Source organism: Gouania willdenowi, chromosome 4 (assembly GCF_900634775.1).
Source record: "Gouania willdenowi chromosome 4, fGouWil2.1, whole genome shotgun sequence".
Classification (NCBI taxonomy): Eukaryota; Metazoa; Chordata; class Actinopteri; order Blenniiformes; family Gobiesocidae; genus Gouania; species Gouania willdenowi.
The window spans coordinates 20,294,207-20,318,938 of record NC_041047.1 but is presented as its reverse complement, the minus strand read 5'-3'; the positions used below and the strand labels follow the sequence as shown (position 1 = coordinate 20,318,938).

At 39.9% G+C, this 24,732-nt stretch overlaps 1 protein-coding gene across 2 annotated transcripts in view; it reads right to left on the bottom strand.

Annotated features, from left to right (window-relative positions):
- The window catches only part of LOC114461391 (disintegrin and metalloproteinase domain-containing protein 10), a 33,366-nt gene that overhangs the window by 2,614 nt on the left and 6,020 nt on the right, over nt 1-24,732 (bottom strand). The window contains exons 5-14 of one of the 2 annotated variants that reach the window (XM_028443385.1): nt 23,296-23,381; nt 21,576-21,698; nt 17,097-17,189; nt 16,696-16,864; nt 10,158-10,321; nt 5,755-5,926; nt 5,481-5,625; nt 3,281-3,464; nt 2,169-2,268; nt 212-432 (exon numbers count right to left, since the gene is read on the bottom strand). In XM_028443385.1, the coding sequence (XP_028299186.1) occupies nt 212-432; nt 2,169-2,268; nt 3,281-3,464; nt 5,481-5,625; nt 5,755-5,926; nt 10,158-10,321; nt 16,696-16,864; nt 17,097-17,189; nt 21,576-21,698; nt 23,296-23,381 (1,457 nt within the window). The remainder of the gene's footprint in view (nt 1-211; nt 433-2,168; nt 2,269-3,280; nt 3,465-5,480; nt 5,626-5,754; nt 5,927-10,157; nt 10,322-16,695; nt 16,865-17,096; nt 17,190-21,575; nt 21,699-23,295; nt 23,382-24,732) is intronic. The other variant, XR_003673833.1, reaches the window with a different exon arrangement.

Genomic DNA, 24,732 nt, shown 5'->3' with positions numbered 1-24,732 from the left:
GTTCCCGAAGAAAAGATACAGGAATTGTACAAAGAGCCTTCTTGATGTGAGGCAGTATTGGAAACCACTAAATGCAGTCTTTTTGACATTATGTTATGCTTAATTGTGCAAATAGTCAAACATCTAAGAAGTAATTAAAGTTATTAAAATGAGTTATTGAAAAAATTGGTTGTTTATGTCTTTACAGAGATATCCATCATCAAGGAATTACCTTCATCCAATCTCCCACGTCGTCAAAGTCGTCCAAATTGAGAAAAGAGTTTTTCAGTCTAGCGATCGGACCATCAGCATCCAAGATGCGACACACCTGGAATTTGTCGCAGTAGCCTTGGTTTCCGGAGCACGGAGCACCACCGACCAGGGGCAAGGATTTCCCCTGGAAGTAACGAGACAGCACAGAGGAGGTAGTGCTGGCACACGTCGAGGGTTTATCTGCAGAACACACACTGAGAGTGTTACGGAGATGTATAACACAAATTCATGCTTTACTGAAAATTCACTTTCTAATCTACAGACTTCATAAAACACAAAAACATGTTTAGTTATTTTTTTTATTATTTAAAATAGTTTGTGTTTTTGTTCATTTCAAAAATACAATTAAACACACAATTAAAAGTATGTTTAATTGTGACTTTAAGAAAGAATAAACGTTTCTCATTAAACACCATCTTATGATACATCATAAGATTTATTTGTTTCTTTAAGGTCTTTGCTTTAAATAAAACATTCAAGGCCAATTCAAAATGATCTGATCACCAAAAAGCTTCATGGTGACCCAAAAGCTAAAAACATTAAAAAGGTTTTTTTTAATAAAAGTTTCTAATTGGCTAACTGTTAATGATAGCTACTTAGTGTAACACATTTAGGACTCATTTATTCATTTAGTCGAAAGGCATTACCGCCACACTGTTATAGAAGTAGCTGATTTAAATTTGATAATTTGTTTGCCAAGGCTAAATTGAAATGGGGAAGTGTGATGAAGAAGAATCACATATACATTTCAAATGCGACCTGTTGTTGACAAAATTAGTCAGAAAACAGCCTTAGATTTTGTTCAATTTGTAATTTACAGGCATTGGAAAGTAGTGGAAAATGTTTTCAGGACATCCTTATTTCCATAAAATGAAACATATTTCATGTAAGTAACCCAGTTGTCCCTGTATGGATGCTCTTTTGCCTCTTCCCACTTGTTTCTTTTTTTTCAGTTGTCATCAGGCCTATTTAGAATGATTTTGACAGTAGTGGAGTAATTACATCTTCAAGTCATGCAAGTCAGTGCTGCTCCAGGAGCTTGATTGAGAAACAATGTTTTTTTTTTTTTTTTCCCCTTGTCTGCACATGCTGTCAAAGGTCAACACTGCAAGAAGTGCAATCATTCTGAGATAGCAATGCATGGTGTGTTACTGCAATGAAATATATTAATTTATATAGCCCAGCAGGACCACACAGCCCCAGCCGGCGCAAGAACAGCAGCCCAGGCCCCGCAAGCCACGGGACAATGCCCCCCCACCGGTGCACGGGCGACCGGCGGCCGCCACCGCGAGAAGGAGGCACCCCAACGGCACACAACCGGTGCGGAGAAGCAGCCCCCAGCCAAAGGCGCCCCGGACCCACCCATCAGTCCGCAGATAGCAGGAGAGACCTAGCAAGCGGCTGATACCGACCTCAACCACCGGAACAGCTAGAGCCGCCCCCCAGCAAAGCGCATCATCCCGGAGCACCAAGCAACCCCGCCCCAACCTCGGTGCAGATGCCAGCACCCCCAGCGCAACCATCCCGGCGCGGCAGGCCACCCCAGACCCACACACCGCGGGGAGCGCCCCAAAGGCAACCAGGAGACGAGACATGCACCAAGCCAAACCCAAAGGGAAGAGGCACCCCCACGCCCCGCCAGGCCGGCACTGCCCGGAGAGACCCAGCAAAGAGAGCCCCCAGCAACACCCCCACCACGCCCCCCAGAGACCCACCGCCCCGCCACGCCCGACCGCACCCTCCTGATGTATTTTTACTCTACACGGCGGCCCAGCCATCAACAGAGGGGCCCACCTGACAGGCCCAAATGTGTGAAAGAGAATAACTCTATGACTAATTGAGACAAGGTGATATGAACAACAACAACGCAGTGTAAACACATTACTCTGGAGTGGAGGACATGACTCAGTGATTACCAGGCTGCTGGCAGCACATGTAGCATTTCTCCTTCATGGACCGTCCTGGACAGTCACACTGCTGCATTTGGTGCTTGATGCACACAGACTCTGAACAGACCTGCAACGAGAAATATCCAGATCTTTAAGACACAAAAGACTCTGTTGAATGGTTTAAATAGTTAAAAATGGACTGGCAGGGTGTACCCTCGCCTAGCACCCAAAAAGAAAGCTGGAGATAAACACCAGTAGACCCCCTTGACACAGAAAAGGAGCAAGCAGGTCGAAAAATGGATGGATAATTAAAAACAATACGCAATATTGAAACAATAACATAGCATAAGTTTCCATAAAGACACAATGCCCATGTTAGATTTGAACCAGCAACCTTCCAGTTCCAAGCCTCCATCCAAATCTATACCATTCAACAGTTTTTTTCTGCATGCTGTGGTTGAACCCATACATTGGTTGGATCTTTTCCTTTAATGTCATGCTACTTTCCCAGTATGTTTACAAGGAAAGTGACTTGTGAACATATATTCCAAAGGTGTTTCGTCATTGGATCAATGATTTCATGAAAGACCAACTATTTAAAAAAAAAAAAATACTGGTTAATAAAACAACAACAAGCATTCAATTCAATAATAAACCAGCAACAAAACCAAATAGGTAAACATCACGGAAACCAATTTAACAAACTTCAAAAAACAAACCGACCAACTCTCTAACCAACCAACAAACCTATCCTAAACTGAACCAGAACTACTCAACCAACCCAATGGATAACACAACCAACCAATTCAACCATAGGTTCAAGCAAACTATGTCCAAGGTAAGTGACCATGTTACAAACTATTGACATTTTGCTATTCACAAGACTGATCCACAACTCTGTACTAACTAGCTGCTCTGCTACACAGACGCACCCTGGAATGTAAATCTGCATCGGTGTGATACAGTCAACATGTCAGGTAATGGGCACTTCTTGATTAGTCTGTACTTGAGGAACATTTAGTAGATTTGTAATTTGTTTTGCCACTGTTCCTCTAAATACTTGTACACTTAGTCTTCTTCAGGTGATGAATCATATTATGGTTACTGAGTCACAGGTGTGGTAAATGTGCCTGCCTTACCCCCTTGAGGCACACCCGAGTGCCCTGACTGCAGACGGTGAGGTTTTCCTTGGCGTTGGGCTCTGGGCAGAGCGGGGAGCTGCCTGAACACACGCTGTCTTTCTGACAGTCGGTTTCTTCGTCACACATCTCTCCAGCAGGTTTGAACCCACACTTCTGATTGCAGCACAAACCCTGACTTGGACTGATGAATGACAAGGAAAAACCCACATGTTTGCAGATAAAAGCCTTTTTTAAACAGGTATTTGCAATTTTTAATACAAATGTGACAAGCAATCTAATCAAGTCCTCACTTGATGGGCATGTTAAATACAAGTTTTATTTGTTGTTATAATAAATAATAATACATTGAATTTAAAAGCACTTTGAAGTATTTTACAAAGACAGCATACAATACAGAGGGTGAAAGACAAAATTATGGAGTTATAGTGAGTAAGTGAGTCAAAAGAGATGGGTTTTGAGTTTGGATTTGAAGGTGGGGAGGTTGGTGGAATTATGGAGTTTGAGTGGCAGTTCCAGAGCTGAGGAGCAGTGCGACTGAAAGCTCTGGAGACAGTTGATGGAGCGCAGGTGGAAATAAGGAGATCGGGTGATGTGACTGATATGAGACTGGAATGATAATGTACTATCAATGTTGACACCCAGACTCTTAACCTAAGGAGAGGGATAAACTGAGGTACCATCAGTGACATGCAGTCATGGTAGACAAGGTAGGCAGTGCCTACCCAAGGGTGAATTGACATTTTGATTATTTGTGTTAATTATAATATAATTGTAAATTATTTATTTTTCATTTCCAATAGCCTACGATACCTATAAGTTTGAACGTTTCAGTATTTTGTGCTTTTCATAACCCAAATCACTAAATATCGCTATTTCCTAACCGCTGTAAGGCAGGAGGAGGCCACACCCCTTCTCAAAGGCACGTTGCTGCTTGGCCTCTGTTCCCATAGAGTGTTTTTATGTTTGCACAGTCATTTCCCCAAGATGACAACCAAAATGCAGCGTAGAGAGCTGCCTTTGGACGTAACCGCGCTACGTTAAATGCTATACCTAAGTTCACAGTGCATTAGTGAATTGATATCACGTGACCGCTGCTGCTATGTTCTCTAGTGGGTGGGATAACACTACAGTCGGGAGGACAGCGCTAGAGACAATAAAGAAACTTTTTTTTGAGGAAAAACGACAGCTTTTAAAAGATGGGAGACCAACACTTGAGCTACCAGACCTTCAGCAAAGGTAAAGTCAGAAAATTGTTCGTATTTTCTACAGTGAACGGTACAAAAGGAAGGATTGACTTTGTGGATGCACCTCACTGAGGCTGTTCCGAGTTGTTGTTGCCATTTTCTCCGTTTTTCTGTGTTTCCAGCACAAACAACGGATGTGCTGCCGTGTCATGAGATATATCTTGTTGGGAGAGTATGGAGGCTATATTAAATAATTGTATATGTTTCTTTAATGGTGTTTTACAATGTTGATTTTGTTAGATGGCTAGATACTTGTTCATCTGAATCTTGTTGGGTTTTTTCTTTATTATGAATTTTATATTTTGATAAGCGCATTGAGATGACTGTTGTAAATTGCGCTATACAAATAAAGTTGAATTGAATTGAATTGAATTGAACTGACTTAACATTAGCCAGCAGAAACATATGAAATTGTCATTGGTGTTGACATTGGTGGTCTCGATTTGGAACGGCCTGCCTACCCTACCCTAGTGCTCATGGCACGTCACTGGGTACCATCAATGTAAAGTGAGTTCAAGTTGTTGACTTTGGAGAGGGTGGATTTGGTGCAGATGAGAAGAAGTTCGGTTTTGTTTTTGTTTAATTTAAGAAAATTTGTCGTGAACTGTGATTTTATTTCAGAGAAGCAGGAAATGAGGGAGGAAGCTCTAAGAGAGGAACGTGGTTTGCAGGAGAGGTAGAGCTGCGTAACAGTGGAAAGAGATGTGGAATTTGCAGAGTATATGGACAAGGGGGGAGGAGGTAGGTGATGAAAAGGTGGGGCCCCAGGAAAGAGCCCTGGGGCACACCTACGGTGACTGGGGAGGGGTCAGATATGAATGACTTGAGCTGCACAAACTGTGTGCGGCCTGTGAGGTAGGAATGCACTCTCTCTGCTTGGATTATTAAAAAATCTATCGACACAAGAATGCACATTCTGGTGCACACATTGATAATGCTAATGTGTGCACTACCTGCAGACTTGACCTGGTTTGAGGCGACACTGGACTCCAACAGCCTCTTTAGCACTGTAGCAGCAAAGGTCAGTGTCATTATGGCCGACATCACACTCTTCACCCTCCTCAACAATCTGATTTCCACAGATGGGCTGATCGCTGACTAGCCACAAAAAAAGAAAGGAGTACACAGTCATGAGTCATGACACATGGATATTGTTTACAGCAAATTAACTTCAATGTCAACTTTGATCTAGAGTCTGCAGGATGCTGTGTGATGTTGCTCCCTCACCCATAAAACAGTCATCCTTCTTTTGCTTCAGGATCCTGCTGATGTGTTTAATGCTGCAGGGTGACAGTTTGTCACTGTTTTCTCGTACCTCATCTGTGGCTTGGGGAAACATCAAATACCTTCCTTTTCCACCGCTAGAGCCGAGGTTCCCGCAGTTCAAGCCTTCGTCATGCTAAAACACAGAAAACATCCAGAGTTAAGATGTTCTGTTATGTTATATTATGGATCTTTTCTCAATTTTGAAATAAAAATAACAAATAATCCAGCCAATGATTACACTAATGTTCATCGTCATAGTTTGTGAGCAAAATCTTTTCATATGATAAAAGCTAAACTAATACAGGATGGGTAAAACTATGGCAAATTTACATTTTCTAAATTCACAGTTTACAAATTCACTTGAAGACTGAAATTATTTAGTAGTAAATCATAGGCTTATCTTGAGGTAGAACAAAGTGAGTCTGAAAGTGATGTTTGCTGAGCTTGTCACAAGTAATCTTTGCAATTAACAAGTTATTAGCCAAATGCAAACTTTTAAAAAATAACCTAAATTATGTTGATTTAAAAAACTAAATTACTTTTTAGAATTAATTTCTAAAGTTGTTGTTTTTTTTGTTTGTTTGTTTTTTAAGAAAAGGCCTAAAAACTGCTTTAGCTGATGATAAAATATCATTTGGGTGACACATTACCCATCTTTTTGTATTGTAATATAATATACATTAGCTGTTTTTCCACATTTTTTTGTGAAGCTTGGTGTATATTTGTTTACTGTGTTGTTTTTTTATTAATAGAATAAAAAATATAAATATAAAAATATACGAGTTGGTGAAGGATTCTGGTTGATAAATGTAAATTTTAAATATTTTTGACTAAATTCACCACAGTGTCTGAGTAGTTGACTAAATTTAGGGGATTCAAACTACAATAAAAAAGTGAGGAGAATTTTAAAGACTAAGATTAATAGAAAGTGAATTAAAAGTCAGACTAACTCAAAATTTGCTGACAAAACTAACCATGATTCCTGCAGGGCAAAGACCACCTTTTTAGGAAATTACGCAAATGCCATTTTATATTTTACAGTGGGTGTGTTATTGACCAAATTCATTTTCATAACATAATTATCTTTATTATATGTTCAACAAGAGAAAGAAAGCCAAACAAAGCCCGTAAAGGATCCTTAAGATGTTGCTGAAAGGGAATGTTCTGTTCTTCATGTGAGAGGATCTGCTACTCGTACAGCTGAGTCTGTGTTAGCTTTCCTGCATTTCAAAACCCTTCAATGACTTATGAGACTCCAATGCATCTCTGCATCTGTGATCAGGAGTTTTAAAGTTATTATGCCATCTATGGCAGAGACGTGGACATAACAATATGAGCAGTTCTTTATTTTTTAGGCCGGGCTACCGAACTCAAAACGCCACTCACTTTGTTCTTCTTGTTCTTGTTGTGTACACTAGTTAGAACCGCTACTCCTCTATTTTGCGTTAACGGATCGGGCTAGAATTTGGGGGGTATAATCTATTGATGTGTAAGCATCGACTTTTGATTGGGGGCCCAGGGGGGCCTCAAGGGGCCCCAAATGAAAAAAAAGAAAGAAAATTGATTTCTCGTTTATTCACAAGTCAAATATTACAACGGTTAGTGGTACTGAATCATACCAATATATAAATGGGGTCCATTACCCCGTATGTGTCACGGGGGCGCCAGGGGGGCCCCATTTTCCAAATGACTACTCCTCTATCAGCTCTTGTTATATCGGAATGCAGCTTGGTATACGCCCTTTTTTTAAAATGGGGCCCCGGGCCCAACCCCCATTTCAAGTCATTTCCAAATTTATAGGAACATAGTCTTGTGATATATTGTTTCAAAGGTAATTCAACGCATATTACAATTATGCCTCGCACAACTTGATTAGGGGCTCGAGGGGACTGCGGGCCCATCCCCCTTTTTTAGGCAATTTCCATTAAAGTTGTTTTCTCATTTATTTGTGAGTTCAATATTGCGACAGTTGGTGGTACCAAATCATTGACACATACCAATATATGAATGGAGCCCATTACTACGTATGTGCCACGGGGGCGCCAGGGAGTCCCCGGGGGCCCCATTTTTCAAATGACTACTCCTCCGTAAATGCTCGTTGAATCGGGCTGTAATTTGACATGGATGTTCTATGATGTCAAGAGCCTTTCAGAGACCTTTTTGAAAAGGGGAGGAAACGAGGGCCCACCCCCTTCCCCTTTTCCGGTAATTTCTTAATTTATCGGAACATAGTCATGTGATATATCGTTTCAAAGGCAGTTCAAAGTAGATTACCATTTTATGTCGTACAATTTCATTTGTTTTACTCTGTGGAACCGAGTCATTTCACTGAATACTTGTGCTATTTGGTGTAGAGACGTTTCGCGGGCCCGGCCGTAGTTCATCAGAACTTGTTTGATAAGAAATGACATTTAGTGTTCTTATTTTTTCTTACACAAAATTGAAACAGCATTCCCCAAACATAAATTACATTTCTGCTACAAAGCCATGTCATAAACAGCAAATACTAGTGCTGAAACAGCTGCATGGTTAGAAAGAAAAACACAATTTCTAAATTTGGCAAATGTTACAAAAAAAAAAAAAACAGATTTTAATTAGATAAACTAAGAGATAAAGCGAACAATTGCTCAGATAACGGATGCAAGATCTTAACCCCACTTAAAAAAACTCCATGGGGATGACATTCACACATGCCAGCAGGTAATTACAGAAACTGTTACAGATTCACCAACAACAAAACACTATTCAGTGTGAATTGAATTTAGAATTTTTTTCATTTTTTTTTTTTTTACATTAATGCCTACAGGAACTAAAACAATGTACTGTAATTACATGTTCATCAGCTCATTGACGTTTACCATGCAGCAAATGAGTGTTTTTTTAATCATTATTCCATAATGAAGACACTAAACAGCACACTTCAGGAAAGACAAAGCAGAGCACTCTTAAATAGTTCAAGGTTACCTTTGATCTAAACACAAAGTGAGTAATGGCTCACACTTTAGTCTATCACCCCATATTTTTAATAGTTAAACCAAAGTAAACCAAAGACCAAAGAAGCTCTTTACGCAGAATCCCCCGTGCACGGTTGCACACCACTTGTTTTGCTCTACATCAAAGCTTACATTAAGCCACCAATCAGATTCCTCCGTACTGCGTGTCTGCCAATCTGTTTGAAACTGTGAAAGGAATGAACACTAGAACTATGCAAAATAACGTGGCAGAACTAATCTTCTTCTCAGGAGACTCGTTGGACTGTGGAAATGAGCAAAAGCAGAGAGCAGGATAAAAAAAAAGACAGAGAGGGGCTGCTGGCATTTCGGCCAATGGGAGGAAGGTTGACTGTGTGAGCAGCAGTCCCAGTTAGTGAGAAGGGCAGCAGTTCATGTGCACACATATGAGCTGAATCATGGTGTGTGTGTGTGTGTGTTACATGCATATGTGTGTGTTTGGGGAATGCTAGTTCTAGCAAATAATGAGGCATTGCATCAGTGGTGACCTCAGATCTGTTCCTGTTCCCTTTAAATCACAACTGATCAACAAAGACCAAGGTCTGTGTAGTGTTCAGATTGGTGAATCATTCACAGTCACTGTGTTCGTGGGCTGTGCAGAAGATTTTTGGAAGTTGAAATTTCAGTATGAAACAATGAAAGAATAATTCCTGTGTGAAACACAAGAACAAGACGTCACTGCTGACAGCAACACGAAACGCAGTCAGATTCCAGTCTGTTTCTGTGAAGGTAGATTTGTTGCAAAGTGGGAGAGCGTGGAGAATGTGATGTGAGCTTGTGTGTGAAAATGAATTTCATGTAACAAATGATGAACAAATGTGAACGTGTAAAGTAAAGATTTAAACCCAAAGAAAATATTCACACGCGTAATCTGAACGTGAAGTCACAGAAAACATATTGACAAATGTGTAGACTGATATTTACACATAATAAAATGACAGCTGCAAACTTGTAATTCAAAATTTCCTCGCATGTTTATTGTTTATGACTTATTATCTGCCACTACAGATGCACAAACTACTAGTTTTGCAACTTTAAGTCTGTTGCAAAACAGATTTGAAGCTAAAGGAATCCCCCCATCCCCCCACTCCCACTTTCTGCTCTCCCAAGTTGTGGTTGTGGATTTTTTTTTCATACACGCGCTCACATCAGATTCCACATGTTCTGACATCAAGCTCTCCCATCTTGCAACATATCCACCTTCATAGTTTCAATCAGTCACACATTGCATTGATGTGATGTCACAACATTTCAACATGGCCTCTACACATGCTATGCAGCATTTTGTGTTGCCAGTGCTTCACCGTTAGTTACATTTTCAGGTTATTGTGACGGTTTATGAAGGCGACTGACCGGAGATCCCAGACTGTGGCCCAGCTCGTGGGCCAGGGTCAGCTGGACGTGTCGGGGAGGCAGGAACTGTCCGTAGTTCTGAATTGTGACCAGGCCTGTGTTCAGGGTGGATGACGGGCCTTTGGGTTTGACCGTTTGCTTTGAACATATTCCTCCCCAGTTACCTGCAAAATAGAGACAATTGGAAAAAGCAACATTTGAGTGTGTCCACGGAGATGGAGTTCATCATTAAATAATGAAAAATGTATCTGAATATAGATAAATACTGTAAAACACTTTGTTGTACCTTTGAAGAGGGTTGAAATTGTTCATATACACACTGTTGACTCATCAGTGCCAAGCTTGTAACTTCTCCTTTGTCAAAATGTAGAAGATTAATGTTTTAACCAGTGGTTGTTTATTTATTTGTTTGTTTGTCTGTTGGCAGGATTACGTCAAAAGTGCTAAACAGATTTTTACAAAATTTCAACCAAAGATAGACCTTATGCCATTGAAGGTTCCATTACATGTCAGAGAGAATCCAATTTCAGAAATCCTTATCTCAAGTAATTTAAAAAAATGTATGTCTCGGCTTGTAATTGACCTGTCTTTATTAAGTTTGACTCAGGTATGCTGGGTTGGTTCTTCAATTATCCCATTGAGTTTAATCCACATTTAATCACGATTTCTCTAAAAATGCGGATGCCCATGCAATTTCACCTACTTTGTCAATATTAATGGGGATTTGAAATTTCTTACAAACTTTTAAAATGTGAATGCTCATGATCATAATAACTTGATCCAGATAACTACCAATATCTGGCAAAGAGGATAATTGGTGCTTAGCGGAGGTTTGAGCTCTCTGTGTGCTCTTGTTTTTGATTTTCCTCTATTGCATTTCCTTGCGTTTCGCCCGAAAAACCAAAGAAGCAGCAGAGTATTCTAACTTTACACTGAGCTGCAACTGGAAGACCTTCAACTACTGGGATGACATCACAGCCTCCCCCCACTCCTCCCCCCTTGGAAAGCTTTGGGATCCGTTGCACATGGATTTACTTAACACCTGGGAAAGACATTATGTGCTATCACACACAGCGTGCCACATTCACACGGTCAGATGTTTGGACTGTGACATCATCAAACAACATCATTGAAAATGTCAGTCACAGAAAACACAACTGTAGTAGATTCACAACATCAAAGGTAAAGCTACCTTTGTGCATTAAGTACACACTGGTTACAAATGAATGATTAGCACACCACGGAGGAAAATGGATCTCTGCGGAGTAAACTGTGTGTGTAAAATCATGCATTGATAATCAGGGAGCTTTTTCCCTCCATCCATCCATCCTGTCTCTTGATTGGCTCCCAGAATTTTTTGCACCCGCGTGAGCAGCTGAATGTGACTTTTTTGTAACACCTGTTACACAATGTGGTCAACGGTGCCAGTTTTGAGCGTAGCACTAGTGAGGGTAATGTCCTGTTGCACATATTCAGAGTCCGTTTCGGAGAAATCTGAGGTCACCAGGTTTCACTGAGACCTGGAACAACCAAGTACGGGCATCGGAACATCTGGGCAGTCTGTTTGTGTTACACAGTGGGTCTGTCTGTGACACTCGGACCTGATCAGAGACAATAAAAGATAGAAAAGCAGGCCTTATCTGTGCTGTGGGTGAAACAATGAGGCCACTTTGAAAACAAAAAGTAACTGAACTTTCAATTAAAATCAGTTAAAAAAATTGGAGACCTGGATGTGTGAGGAAAGATCTGGTGAATTCTTTGTCTTAAGGGGCTTAATTATAGTCTAAGCTCCCAGTGCCCTGAAGCAGTGCCCCATCGTCAACAACGATTGAAAATTCTGGAAGCATTTTTCACGCTTTGATACAAAATAGCCCCCTGTGGGCTTTTCATGGAAGAGGGTTTCCTAGAAGGAAGGCTGCTTTAGACACCTGTGATTTTTGGCAGGCTTAGCAGAGTGGGGTTGGCCATTACAGAGAGGAGCTCCAATGAAAGAGCCCTATTATAAGCTTTCTGCACAAACACGGTCCTCAGGAACAAACAATCCTCTGGACTACTTACACAGACAGAAATGCTCCTCAAGACTAAAATGATACGTAAACAAGTAGTTTTTACCGATCAGTGGCTAAGATTGAGGTTTGAGGCCAATCAGAAGTAATCTTTGTCTGGGAAGTTGAGACACATGAAGTAACAGTTACATGATAGAAGTAGAAGAAATTTGATGAAACTCACTAAACATTTAGTCAAATATAATATTTTTTTGTATTTTGTTGACTGAAACACACACAAGCCCACAATACACGTACTTACACAACAGTGAACAGTTGGCATTTTCTCAGATTCAAACATTAAATGGAACTATTACAGTGCGCGTTGGAAGTATATATTCATATAGTGGGAGGAGCTTATGTAGAGTTGTCAATTATGGCCAAATGAGTATGTGTTTGAAGGTTGGATGAACAGAGAAGTGTACATACTCTGTACTCTGTTGTGTTATTAATGGGTTTATTTAAAACTTTAAAAAAAAAAAAAAAACACTTATATGAAGCTTTTTAAAAGGAAATCCACTATGGTATTTACTTCTATTTCTCTCACAACAAGCAGAAGGAATTTTTCTGCTTTGAAAGCCTGTGACGCTGGGGCCCAACCCCCCATCCTGTGCCGACATGTGAACACACCAGTCAGAGGTCCAGAGGAGGGGTCTGGTCTGCTGTGTGATGGGGGTTGTGTTGTGCGTATCTTCATGTGTGTGCTTTGTCATGGCTGCATGAGACATCAGAGAGTGTGGAGGTTTATAGTCCTGTGGTTAAAGGCTCCCAGTTAGTCAGTGGCATTAATAAACTGGTCTAAGTAGGTTAGAGGGAGGCAGAGGTCGAGTGTGTTGAATCCCAGAGGTCAAACTTTATCCCTCACTGCTCCCACCGTGGAAGTGTCACATGAGGCTGAGAAGTCACGGCAGTGTCACTGTGCGTGTGCGTGCGCGTATTTCTCACGTGAAGTGTTGCCCTGGCAACGACACTGTGGAATGTGTTTTCTACTTCGAAGATGTCTGGGAGCTGTGTGTGTGTGTGTGTGTGTGTGTGTGTGTGTGTGTGTGTGTGTGTGTGTGTGTGTGTGTGTGTGTGTGTGTGTGTGTGTGTGTGTGTGTGTGTGTGTGTGTGTGTATGTGTGTGTGTGTGTGTGTGTGTGTGTGCAACTTATCTCACACACTGCATTTGGTTGGTTAAACCAGGGGGCGTGAACTGCAGGCCACAACAATGACACGTGATTTGAATGTATTGACACACACGCTCACACACACACACACACACACGCACACACACACACACACACACACACACACACACACACACACACACACACACACACACACACACACACACACACACGCACACACGCTCACACACACACACACACAGCAGAACATGCAAAAGACTAATTTACCTGCATTTTAAGCTTTTTTTTTTTAACATTGTACAGTTTTGTCCGATATGATGAGTACTTTTATTTATTTATTGTATTTTGTTCCACTTATCATTTGCTATGTGTACACTGTCAATTACTGTGTTCACGCAGAACAAATCAGTAAAAATAATTGCTGTTACTACATTATAGTCTCAAGCAGGGGTTCCCAATTCATGAGTTTTAAAATCCATTTAATTAAATATTTAATATGCAGGGCGCACGGTGGGTTAGTGGTTAACACGTCCGCCTCACAGCAAGAAGGTCCTGCGTTCAAGCCCTGGGGTGGACATGGGTCCTTTCTGTGTGGAGTTTGCATGTTCTCCCCGTGCTGCGTGGGTTTCCTCCGGGTCCTCCGGCTTCCTCCCATAATCCAAAAACATGACTGTAAGGTTGGTTGGAGTCTCTAAATTGCCCATAGGAGTGAATGAGAGAGTGAATGGTTGTCTGTGTCTGTGTTGCCCTGTGATGGACTGGCGCCCTGTCCAGGGTGTGCCCCCGCCCAGCGCCCTATGAGAGCCGGAGATTGACACTGGCAGACCCCCGCGACCCTGTTAAACGGGAATAAGCGGGTATGAAGATGGATGGATATTTAATATGCATTTAATATGCAAATGGGGAGGAGGGGTCACAGATAGACAGAGGAGGAGCAGTATTTTTTTTCTATCACCTAACTTGTTTTTTGTATTTCTGTATTTACATATTATTTCAACCCTGTTTGCTGCTTTTCTTTTCTTTCTGTAATGCTGCTGGAAACGTAATTTCCCAAGGGATTAATAAAGTCTATCTAATATATTCTAGTCTAATTTTACAGTAACATTAACACATTGATAATCTACTCATTAAAATGATATTCTAAGAAAAAAACCACAACAACTGAATTGAGCCATTGAGTGTGGGAGAGTTATTGTGATTTCCAGGCCTGGTTCTTTCCTCCATGTGTCTTCTGGGAAGTCCTGGGAGCCAAAGCTGAAACTGTGTTTTGACACATCAACAGAGCTTCACACAGAGTCTCAAGCGGAGCCAAAGCTTGAAAACATTTCCCTTTTCTTCTTTCCTATACTTTTCCCAAACTCGACCTATGTGTATCCGTTTCATGGTTGTGTTTTTCCTGGATGGAGATCATGACACAATACCTTCAATTCTTCTCCAGTGTCAAAACACTGCATTCCAATTCACAACACCACAGGAATATCGTGAGAGATTATATACGCCTCTATAGTGTTTATCACTGATGAGGGCCAAACCAGGCTCCTGAAGGACCAAAGCTCTGCATTTATTAAATATTGTTCTTCTCGATTAGACCAGCATGTAAGGAAGGACTATCCTACTGTCAGACCTTGTGCAGGGCTTCACTGTGATACCATATACAGTACCAGTCTAAGATTTCATGCCTCTGATTTATCAGAGAAACAAACACTGAGATTCACATCTCAGACTGATGTCGATCACATTTTAGATGTGTCACTGCTACAAGATATCTGATGGCACTTGCTGCAAGTAGCTCGTCAATACGCTCTTTTTATTATTGGAGACATTGGAGGTGTGTTCAAAAGAACAGAAACACAATCAGAAATACAAACAAGATCTAACAGAACTGGGAAAGGAATGAATTCATGCACACTTTTCAGCATTGATCTTAACTTCATTGTCAAAAGTACCTTAAAAAATCTTGCATAAAGTCCTCTGGCTGTCATGGTCTAGAGTTGCCTTTTCTAAGCTATTAGTTGTTTTTTTTTCTCTTCCTGTTTTAGTCTTGTTTACTGTTTTGTCTGTAATTGAATAGAGATAATGTATAGGCTTATTATAGAAGTGATATTGGTCAGATATCAGATCTGACTTTAACCAACCAGGTTGCCCCAGCAAATGAATACTATAAGACACTCCTGCCATCCTCTGGCATTTTTGTAATTTTATTAATTAATTGGCAAAAATGTTTATTTTAATATTTATATATACAGGTATATATAAGTAAAAATCAAATTCAAACATATTGGAACAGTGACATGAAAGGACAGGTTCCATTACACCTCTTGCTGTTAGACATGATTAATACAATTTACATTAGACACACATACTGACTCCAAGGGATTATACTGACATTGAGGGGTAATTCTGACATCGAGGGGTTTTACTAATTCCGAGGGCTCATACTGACTCTGAGGGGTTCAGCTTATGCATCCTCGTGTGTGTGTGTGTGTGTGTGTGTGCGCGCGCGCGTTCCCATTAAATGGACTTTAAGTTTTTCCACCTTTCATGCCTCCTGCTTGTGTTTCTCTGCAGATCTTCTCCCAACACCACCAAAAACCATGACAAGGCATCACTTTGCAATGCAACACTGCTGTGCTCGCTTTACCACAGTCATATAAAACATTATAGTGTAACACCCCATTGCTTTATCAGCTTGACTGATCACTGTGGTTGTCTGAATGTCTGAATAGCTGGATTTCCATTACCCTTGGAAATGCGGAAAATGTAAATAAAGACTTGTAATGGAAACACCTGAATTTTGGAAAGAACCCTCAAATATCGCTAAAAAGTTTTTATGCTTTCAAGAGGAGGTATTTCAGACATTTCGATATTGAAATGCGTCGCAAAAGCACTATGGATACACTTTTTCAGCAAGTACACGTCACAGAACGTGATGTACATGGTCACATGACCACTTCTCTTCGAGAAAACATGGCGTGTAGAAAGAAGAGGAGCCCGGGACATTTCTAAGCATCCATTCCTTCATTTTCAGACACACTTGTCCCTGTTTTTTAGGGTTGCGGGGGTTTGCCGGTGCCTATCTCCGGCTATTTCTAAGCGTTTTGCTTTAAAATGATTACTGCAACATTAGACGTGAAACAACAACGGAACACAAAGTGGTTTGGAGCGTCCATCTTCCTGCAGCAAAGTCTCGCGGGATGAGATTTCACGAGAGTTACGAGGCTCCTGCCCAAAACAACAATAAACGGAAATACGTTCAAAGTGCAATTATACTTTGTCGACATTTAGAAATATCACTTTTTTTTTGCAAAAATCTGTAACGAAAACGTGTGCTTTAGGCCAAGGTGTGACTGAGGATCAGACTCACTGGTTTTGCCCTCCCAGGCCAGGCCCAGCACTCCACTGTAGTCCCTGTTGGTCAGCAGGTATGACAGGCAGTAATCATTCCAGTTGTTCTCTGAGTACAGACTTAGCAGCTTCTCAGGCCCCAGGAACAGAGGATTCAAAGGATCCTTCTTATCCTCCTCATTCATCACCTGGTGGGAGTCACACACAGTTAAAACACAAATACTCCTGGACGTCCAGAGAAAACAGGAAGTATGAAAAAAGACGTAACCTGAACCTAAGACTGATTTATTAGCCAGGTTACCCTCATCACAGTCCTCTTCCAAATTAGCCCATTTTATTCAACAAGGTCATAATTTAGTGGTATGAAAAGCAGGATTAGTAAGAGAAGAGTGCCAGTGAAATAGTGCAGGAGAATCTTACACGAAGAGACTTGACTTTAAAGTTGATCAGCTTGATCCCATCAAAGTCCACTTTGTCGTAGATGTCATTTACTGCCCTGATGTAAGAGGAAATCTAAACAAAATGAAACAACAGGAAAAAATAATCATTATTATCATTAATAACAATAGCTTACAATACAGTCCAATATTAGCCCTGAGTGGCTCAAAAGTGAAACGATTGAAAATATATCTTCAAGCTTAATTCTAACATGGAAAAGTGTCGTATTAATCAAACTCTACACTGCCAGATTGGATCAAAGTGTGTAACGGGTAAATAACTTTTTCACTTTTTCACAACTGTCATGAGGTCTTTTCAATTCATGCTGTAGATGGATCACACCACCACAATTCCCCTATGCAAAAAGTGTTATCACTGCGGTTTTCACCTCAACTTTACATGGCTCCCTATCTTCTATCTTGCAGTTTTTCTTCTTAGTTGAATGAAATGTGTCCTGTTTGTTAGTAATATATACCTACATCTATGTCTTTAAGTCCACTCCAGATTCAGTTGTTGTGAACTAAATTAAAATGTGTTTGTTGTGTGTTGGGCATGTCTTCCCAGATAGCACACATACATCTCGCTGACGTCGGCACGATGAATGAAGTTGCATCGGCGAGACGTATTATGGAGAGCGTTTGCTCATTGGGCAGACGTTTGGCTGGTGTTTGGACGATGTATTAAAGATGTTCAGCGCGGCCTCTCTACAGCTTATATTAACCTTTATTTACCTCGAATCTTTCAATTAGTATAAATATCTCCATATCCATAGTCGAGTATTTACTTAAATCTGATGAATATGGCAATATTACAACAACAACAACAACAAAAACATTATACTACCACTAAATAGCTTATTATGTGTGGACAAAATAAAGAGACACAGTTCATGATCATACATGTATTTTCAGCAGCATAGCCAAAAGAGCCCCAGCACAAAAACAGCTTCATGGAAGTGACATTTTACAGTTCTACAATTTCATAAGTGGTACAATCACCGACTTGGGGGGAAAAACACACAAAATGACGCATTAGGAGTAGAATGTTGACGCACGATCTGAGGCCGACATCGACGAGACGTATGCGTGCTATCTGGGTTGCTACTTTGGCTAAGACGTCTTTTTCGTTCTTTTCGTAGACTTCATTTATTAGTAAAGCTTTTAGTTAACTGGATTTGAATTTTTATTCGTCCTTTAATTGTTGCTGTCCTTATGATATTTATGCACTCTTGTTTTATTATTCTATTGTGTTGCACTTGTACTCTTGCCACAACTCAGTACAGCACTTTGTGATTTTATCTGCAAAAAGCGCTTGATAAATAAACTACTTACTTACTTACTTACTTACTTACTTACTTACTTACTTACTTACTTACTTACTTACTTACTTTATTACCTCTCACAAACTTTCAAAACTTTTATTCTTGAACAAAAAGATATAACTCTTGCAATACAAAGAAGCCCCTCTGTTCTCATTTATCTGCTCCTGTTTGGCCATGAAAAGAAACCCCTCCTTTGACTAGAAGCCCAGTGAACATAGATAAGAGGACGACTGAGATCTTTTTTTTCCAAATGTGCGTTTGATGTAACCATCCTTCGGAAAATCGATTTTGCAGCTGAGCAGCTCAATCATACACAAAGTCCCAATTTGTTTTCAACAATTGGCTGTTGAAAACAATGGGAGAGGATTTCCTTGATGGCTTTGCTGCAGCGTAAATCTTCATCGTACACAGGTTTGTCCAAAATATTGAGTTGTGTTTGCAGAGTAAACATATAACTCCATTAACTCATCCATGTAGTATATTTACATGCAAGTTCTAAATCTGTTGTTCTATGACTACGTTGAGCGGATCAACCCACAGGGCAGCAATAAACCCAGGTCAAGTAATATTTAAAGATCATGTCAGGGATTCTGTGAAAGGAAAACCTCTCAGAAACAAGTGCACGATTGGTCAGACCTTCAGCCCTGCACGTGCCATCCAGTCACATGCACATTCTGACCCGGTACAGTCGGGCATTAAGGTACAGCCTGCTAGGAAACTTCTATAAGTGTAAAGTTTGACCTTTTGGGTGTAGGAGACATTAAAAACACTTCAGCGGCGGGTGACAACAGCACTCACTTGTCTATTTACACTCAAAGATCACATCCAAGCATTTCTCACAGCTAGCTTTCTCGTCATAGAGTGTAACAAAGCTCTGGCACTGACCCAGGGACAACAACAACCTGTGTGTGTGTGTGTGTGTACTATATGTGTAGAGGAAAGAATCCCAGGAGGGTCAGAGGAGGTGATAAGAGGACAAAACAGTAGGACGGGCTCCAGTGAGAACAAAGTCAGAACACTCATTACCTGACCTTTGTTTTAAAAACAAAGATGTTTTATTTAAAACTAGGGATGTCCCGATACAACTTTTTAATTTCCGATATGATACCGATGTTGCAGCCTTGCATATCGGCCGATACCGATATTGATCTGATATCAGCTTGAATCATACAGACTTTTTTTTTTTTTTACCTTTTTTTTGTATCTCTCTGTTTTCTTTAATAATAATAATAATAATAAAAAAACAATAATTACTCATTTTGTAGTGTGGAATGTTAGAAAAGGCTTGATCAAGTGATGTTACTCAAACAGAGAACAATAGTCAGCATCAGTATGAGAAAAACTGACCCATTTATTATTAACCAATTGGTAACATACATTTTAACCTTCAACATAATATCTACAGTATTCTACAATTGAATAAAATAAATAAAAAATGAAATCGGAAAATGTGGAAATAATAGGGGCGTCCCGATCTGATATTGGATCGGGACACCCCTATTTAAAACTTAAATGTAAGACACACAAGAAAAAAAACAATGGACTTGATTAAAATGCTGGGAGTTCCCTAGACGCATGTGTCAAACTCAAGGCCCGGGGGCTAAATCCAGCCCTTTTGAGAATCTAATTCGTCCTGCAGAAGGAGGTAAACATGACAGAAAAAACATGTATCATTGTGTTAAAATACAAATTAATTCAATTGTAGATATTTCAGCCCCTCCAAATACACATTGATACAATTTACCCATGCTTATAGTTATATCACATCATGGCAGTCATTTTTGACTCTCAAAATTATTCAAAAAATCCTGCTCATTTTCTTAAATTATTCTCCTAAATTGAATATCAATTGTTCATAATATCCATCAAATGTAAGTAAATTTAAGTTTAAAGTCACATATTTTCATGCTCAGATACTTTATATGTAATTTATACCTGGAAGTGCAAACTAGGGCACATTAATGTTGAAATTGCTCTTTTTCTGCTAAAATCCGTGGCCCACTTGAGATCAAACTGGTCCGTATGAGGCCCCTGAACTAAAATCTGTTAAACACCCCTGCCTTAAAGGATGAAACTCGAATTTCTGAATCTCCTCTCCTATCAAATGAAATAATAAATAAAAATAATAATAAAAAAAACATTAATAATGCATATTGAATACTAAACAAATTTAAATTTGTAATTGTTGCAGCACTCTTGCCAAACCTGACCATTTGACCTCACTGGTAAAATCCAAACTTGACCACAAATATTTAAAATTTTGAATCCAGTCAAGGATACACAGCGTCCTACTGTCCGTAGCTAAATCTAAGTTCATTGTTTTTTTAAAAAAGTGATATTTTCTAATTGATTATCCTTTTTGTTGTATTTTTAATCATGTGAAGTACATTGAGTTGCCTTGTGTATAAAATGTGCAATACAAATTTTGTCTTGTGCAACTTCATTTCTGATACAGTGATGATGGCTGGAACATTCACATATTTAAGTTCTTCAAAATGAATTCCTTGACACCATGAAACCCCTTCAGTGAAAGTTAATTTGAACAAAATATCTGATATTCCAACAAGATTCAAAGAGAAAAAGAATATTCAAAAATATTTTTGTAGCTGTATCTTCAGTAAACTGAACTAAAAGTGACTCACACTGTGAGGAAATCATACACGCCAATGATTTAATTTAGTTTAGAACTGTTTAAAAACTAGAACAAAGATCTGAACAATGTCTGGGGCTCAAAAAATGTAATGTTGTCAATGTTTTTCACATGGTTGGCTAAACTTTTGGTGATTTTGGTTGTTTTAGGGTTTATTCTAATCAAAATAATGAAGCAATGTTCATATTGCTTATTTTATTTGGGAATCAGGTCAAGTAATCTTTAATTTGAAACAGGCAAAGTCATAATCCAGGACAATGAACTCTCTGCAAAATTGTAAACAGCCTGTTTGGTGCCAGGAGGCCAGGAAATGCTTGGAAATGTCCAGATGAATTGTCCATTACAATACAAATCTTCAGGGAATTCTTTGGGCTCTTCAATCTATTTTTGTAGGGACAGAAAAAGCACCAACAATGCGACCTCACGCAGGACTGTGTAGTAAAGAATGGCATTGATGTTCAGACTTTTGAGCACTACCCGTTGGTCTCACCTGAGCCACGACAGCTTCCACAGACTTGAACTTCTTGAAGAAGAGGTAGTCTACATGGAAGTGCAGGAGGCAGCTGGTCTTTGATTCATCCACTGTTCTTTTGGATCGGTTCACTGGTGCCTCCTTCGGAAAGGCAAGGACATAGAAAAGGTTAAGGTGCAAATACAGGAAGCTTTAGCCATGATTTCATTGAACCACATTTTTATCAGGTAATTTCCTCATTAAACTCATATAACTCTCATCCCGGAAGGCCCTCCACAATCTAACAATGAATCTCTCGACATGATGTGAAGGGAACACAACAAGGAAGCTCCACTAGGAAACTCGTACATCTCATGATTGAACCTTGGAAGTGATCTACATCAGAAGGAATGTTGTTACAAATAAAAACCTTTGACAATGGACAGTCTGTTTACTTAAAGGTGAGAAATAAGCAGACCTCCCAAGAGGGCAATCATAGTATGTTACAGATGTTTATCACAGCTGTTTTTTTTTTTTTTTGTGCATTCATTAATCTTATGACCCACTGTTCTTGTTCAGGGTTGTGGGGGTCAGCATCTCCCTTTCCTTAAAACTTAACCAAGCAGGAGCTTTCTGTATCTTATATAACCTGTCACTATGTCCACACTGCAGGTCTTAATGCACAATTCAGACATTTTCATAAGATCCCATTTTTTGTGTGTGACTGTTCATATTACATATTAAGTGCATTTTTAATCAGTTTGGAGTATGAACGTAATGCCACCCTGAAGTGACACGCATGCGCAGAAGAGGTCCTATGTTGTTTTGAATTTGAAATACTTTATAAATCCCAGAGGGAAATTTGAGTTTTTACACTTTGTCATTTTAAGGACATGCTTCCGAATTACACACATGCACAAACAGGAGGCTGCTTTTACTATGAAGGGAGCGCACGCCGAACTTCCAAAAGGGTTCGGCGTCTTGCTCAAGGGCACCTTTAGCTACCAGAACAACTTCTGTATTTTTGGTCCACACCGGGCCTTGAACCGGACTGAGCTACTGCCGCCCCAACTTAATGGAAGTAAACAAAGAGGCTTCCAGTGTAGAGCTGTATGTCGGACAGAAATCAACAGAAGTCAGCACTACATACAATAACTTTAAGGAGAGTGAAAAAGAAGAGATCCAAGTTTATTGCTCTTTCCGTTTGCTGTGATGCGGCTACATCTTTACTGCAGTGTGTTTGGTTATAGAGTCGGAGTCAAGAGCGGTGGGATAGGGATGTCAGCGGCTTCAACAATGCAGAGTTCATTTCGAACTTCCAAAAGACAAAAGGAACAAATAATTTTCAAAAATTATTAATTAATTATTAGGATTATGACGTTTTTGCGTTGGATAGAAAGCTCCTCGGCCATCCAGACTGCAGTCGCACTGCAAAGAATCAGGTACGCATCGGATTTAGGGCCACATATGAAAGTGACCTGGGTCGAATTTGAAGAAATCGGAATTGTGTTGTTCAGATTGTCTTTAACAGATCATAAACAGGTCGCATATGGGCAAAAAGATCAGATTTGGGTCGCATTTGTCTGCAGTGTGAACGTAAAGGCTGCTCTGCTCACATCGGTTCAAAAACAGTCATTTACTTTTTGGCAGCCAATTGGATAAATGAAACAGATATGAAATAAAAGTTTTAGTTTTTTTGAGGCAACAATAAAACAAAATGATGAAAAGTTTTGTGTCCATGGGGTTTGGACTGACTTACTTGCCCATTCTTGAAACTTTGACTGAGGACATTTAGAAGCTCTGCACCACAAAATCCATCAGGAGCTGAGGCCACGAGTGGGAGGACTGTGTGAAAACACACAAATACATGAATTAAAACTGTTACTTTGTCTTCTCTCACCTCAACTGTGGTCAAAAGCTCAAATATTTATTTTTCAAACACAGTAATGAGGGAACATTTAAAGAAGGTCTGAAATAATATCTGCTGTTTCTGCTCTTTTTTTGTTGTTCGTTTGAACCGTACATTGCGAAAGACAAACAAACACACTGTGATGGGATTTGGTCCAGGGACACAGCTCGATCATTGTTGCTAAGCAATGTGAATAGGTCACCATCTCTGTTGTGTGTCCTGACTTCTGAGCAGGGTAAACAGGGCCACCAGAACCATTTGCAAAACTATTGGTACCACTTATCTGGCAACCAGTGTAACAAGAATTGCCAGATGACTGACAGGGTTTGTTTTCTTTTTCTTCTTAGCCTAGAAAAAAACATTGATTATTTGTGTGGATTTTGAACGTTCTTTCTGTGCCCGCGCGTGTTCTGACAGTTAGGTTTATAGGTACAGTTACATTGGCTATGAATGTGTTTGTTCGCCTCCTGACAAACAGATGATCTCATTAAAGTCAAAAGCCGTTAAGCTCTGTGTGCCAATATGAGGTCCCAGCGGCCTGTAACTGATAGTGTGGTGAAGACAATTCAAGGATGTTTCTTTAATTGCCTTTTATCCCACAATTTAGCTTTGAAAATGCTATGAAAGTGGCTTTTAACAAGAACATTTGCAAACGTGATCTAGCTAAACATCTGCTTGATCTGAAAATGAAAGCTTCTACCCACAATAATGTTTATCAGATAACTCCATATAAGGCCTCATTAATCAATAAATCAAAGATCATTTTCTGGAAAAAGATTGAAATTGCAGCTCGAAAGTTTGTTTTCACCTCCACTGCAAACACCGCTTGTTGACATTTTTGCTCAATGCATTGTGGGTAGCAGCTTTAAATTAAGGTCATAGCTTTGAGATCTTGGGTGGAGTGAGCCAAAATGTGCATTAGTTCGGAGAAATGTTCTGCAAGCCCATGGACACAAGCAACCTTCACGTTCGCTCTACAAATAGAAAACCCACTTTTAGAAATTGCTGCTGAGGAATAGACTGAATACCAGACAGAAACCTGTGTAGACTCTGTAGCTGAACTGTTGACTAACTAAACTATCCAACATTTAGTTATAGACTAATAACTAAAACAACAAGTACATGAATGTTGGCATTATAACATTGTATTAGAGTGCACGGGTTATAGAATTATATTGACAAGGCTGCAGAAGAATATGAAGAACCGAAGGAACTTACTTGAGTGCTCGGAGGTTGTGAAAAATCAGCAGAAAAACATAAAGAAAAAGTGGAAATGAAAGAAACCAC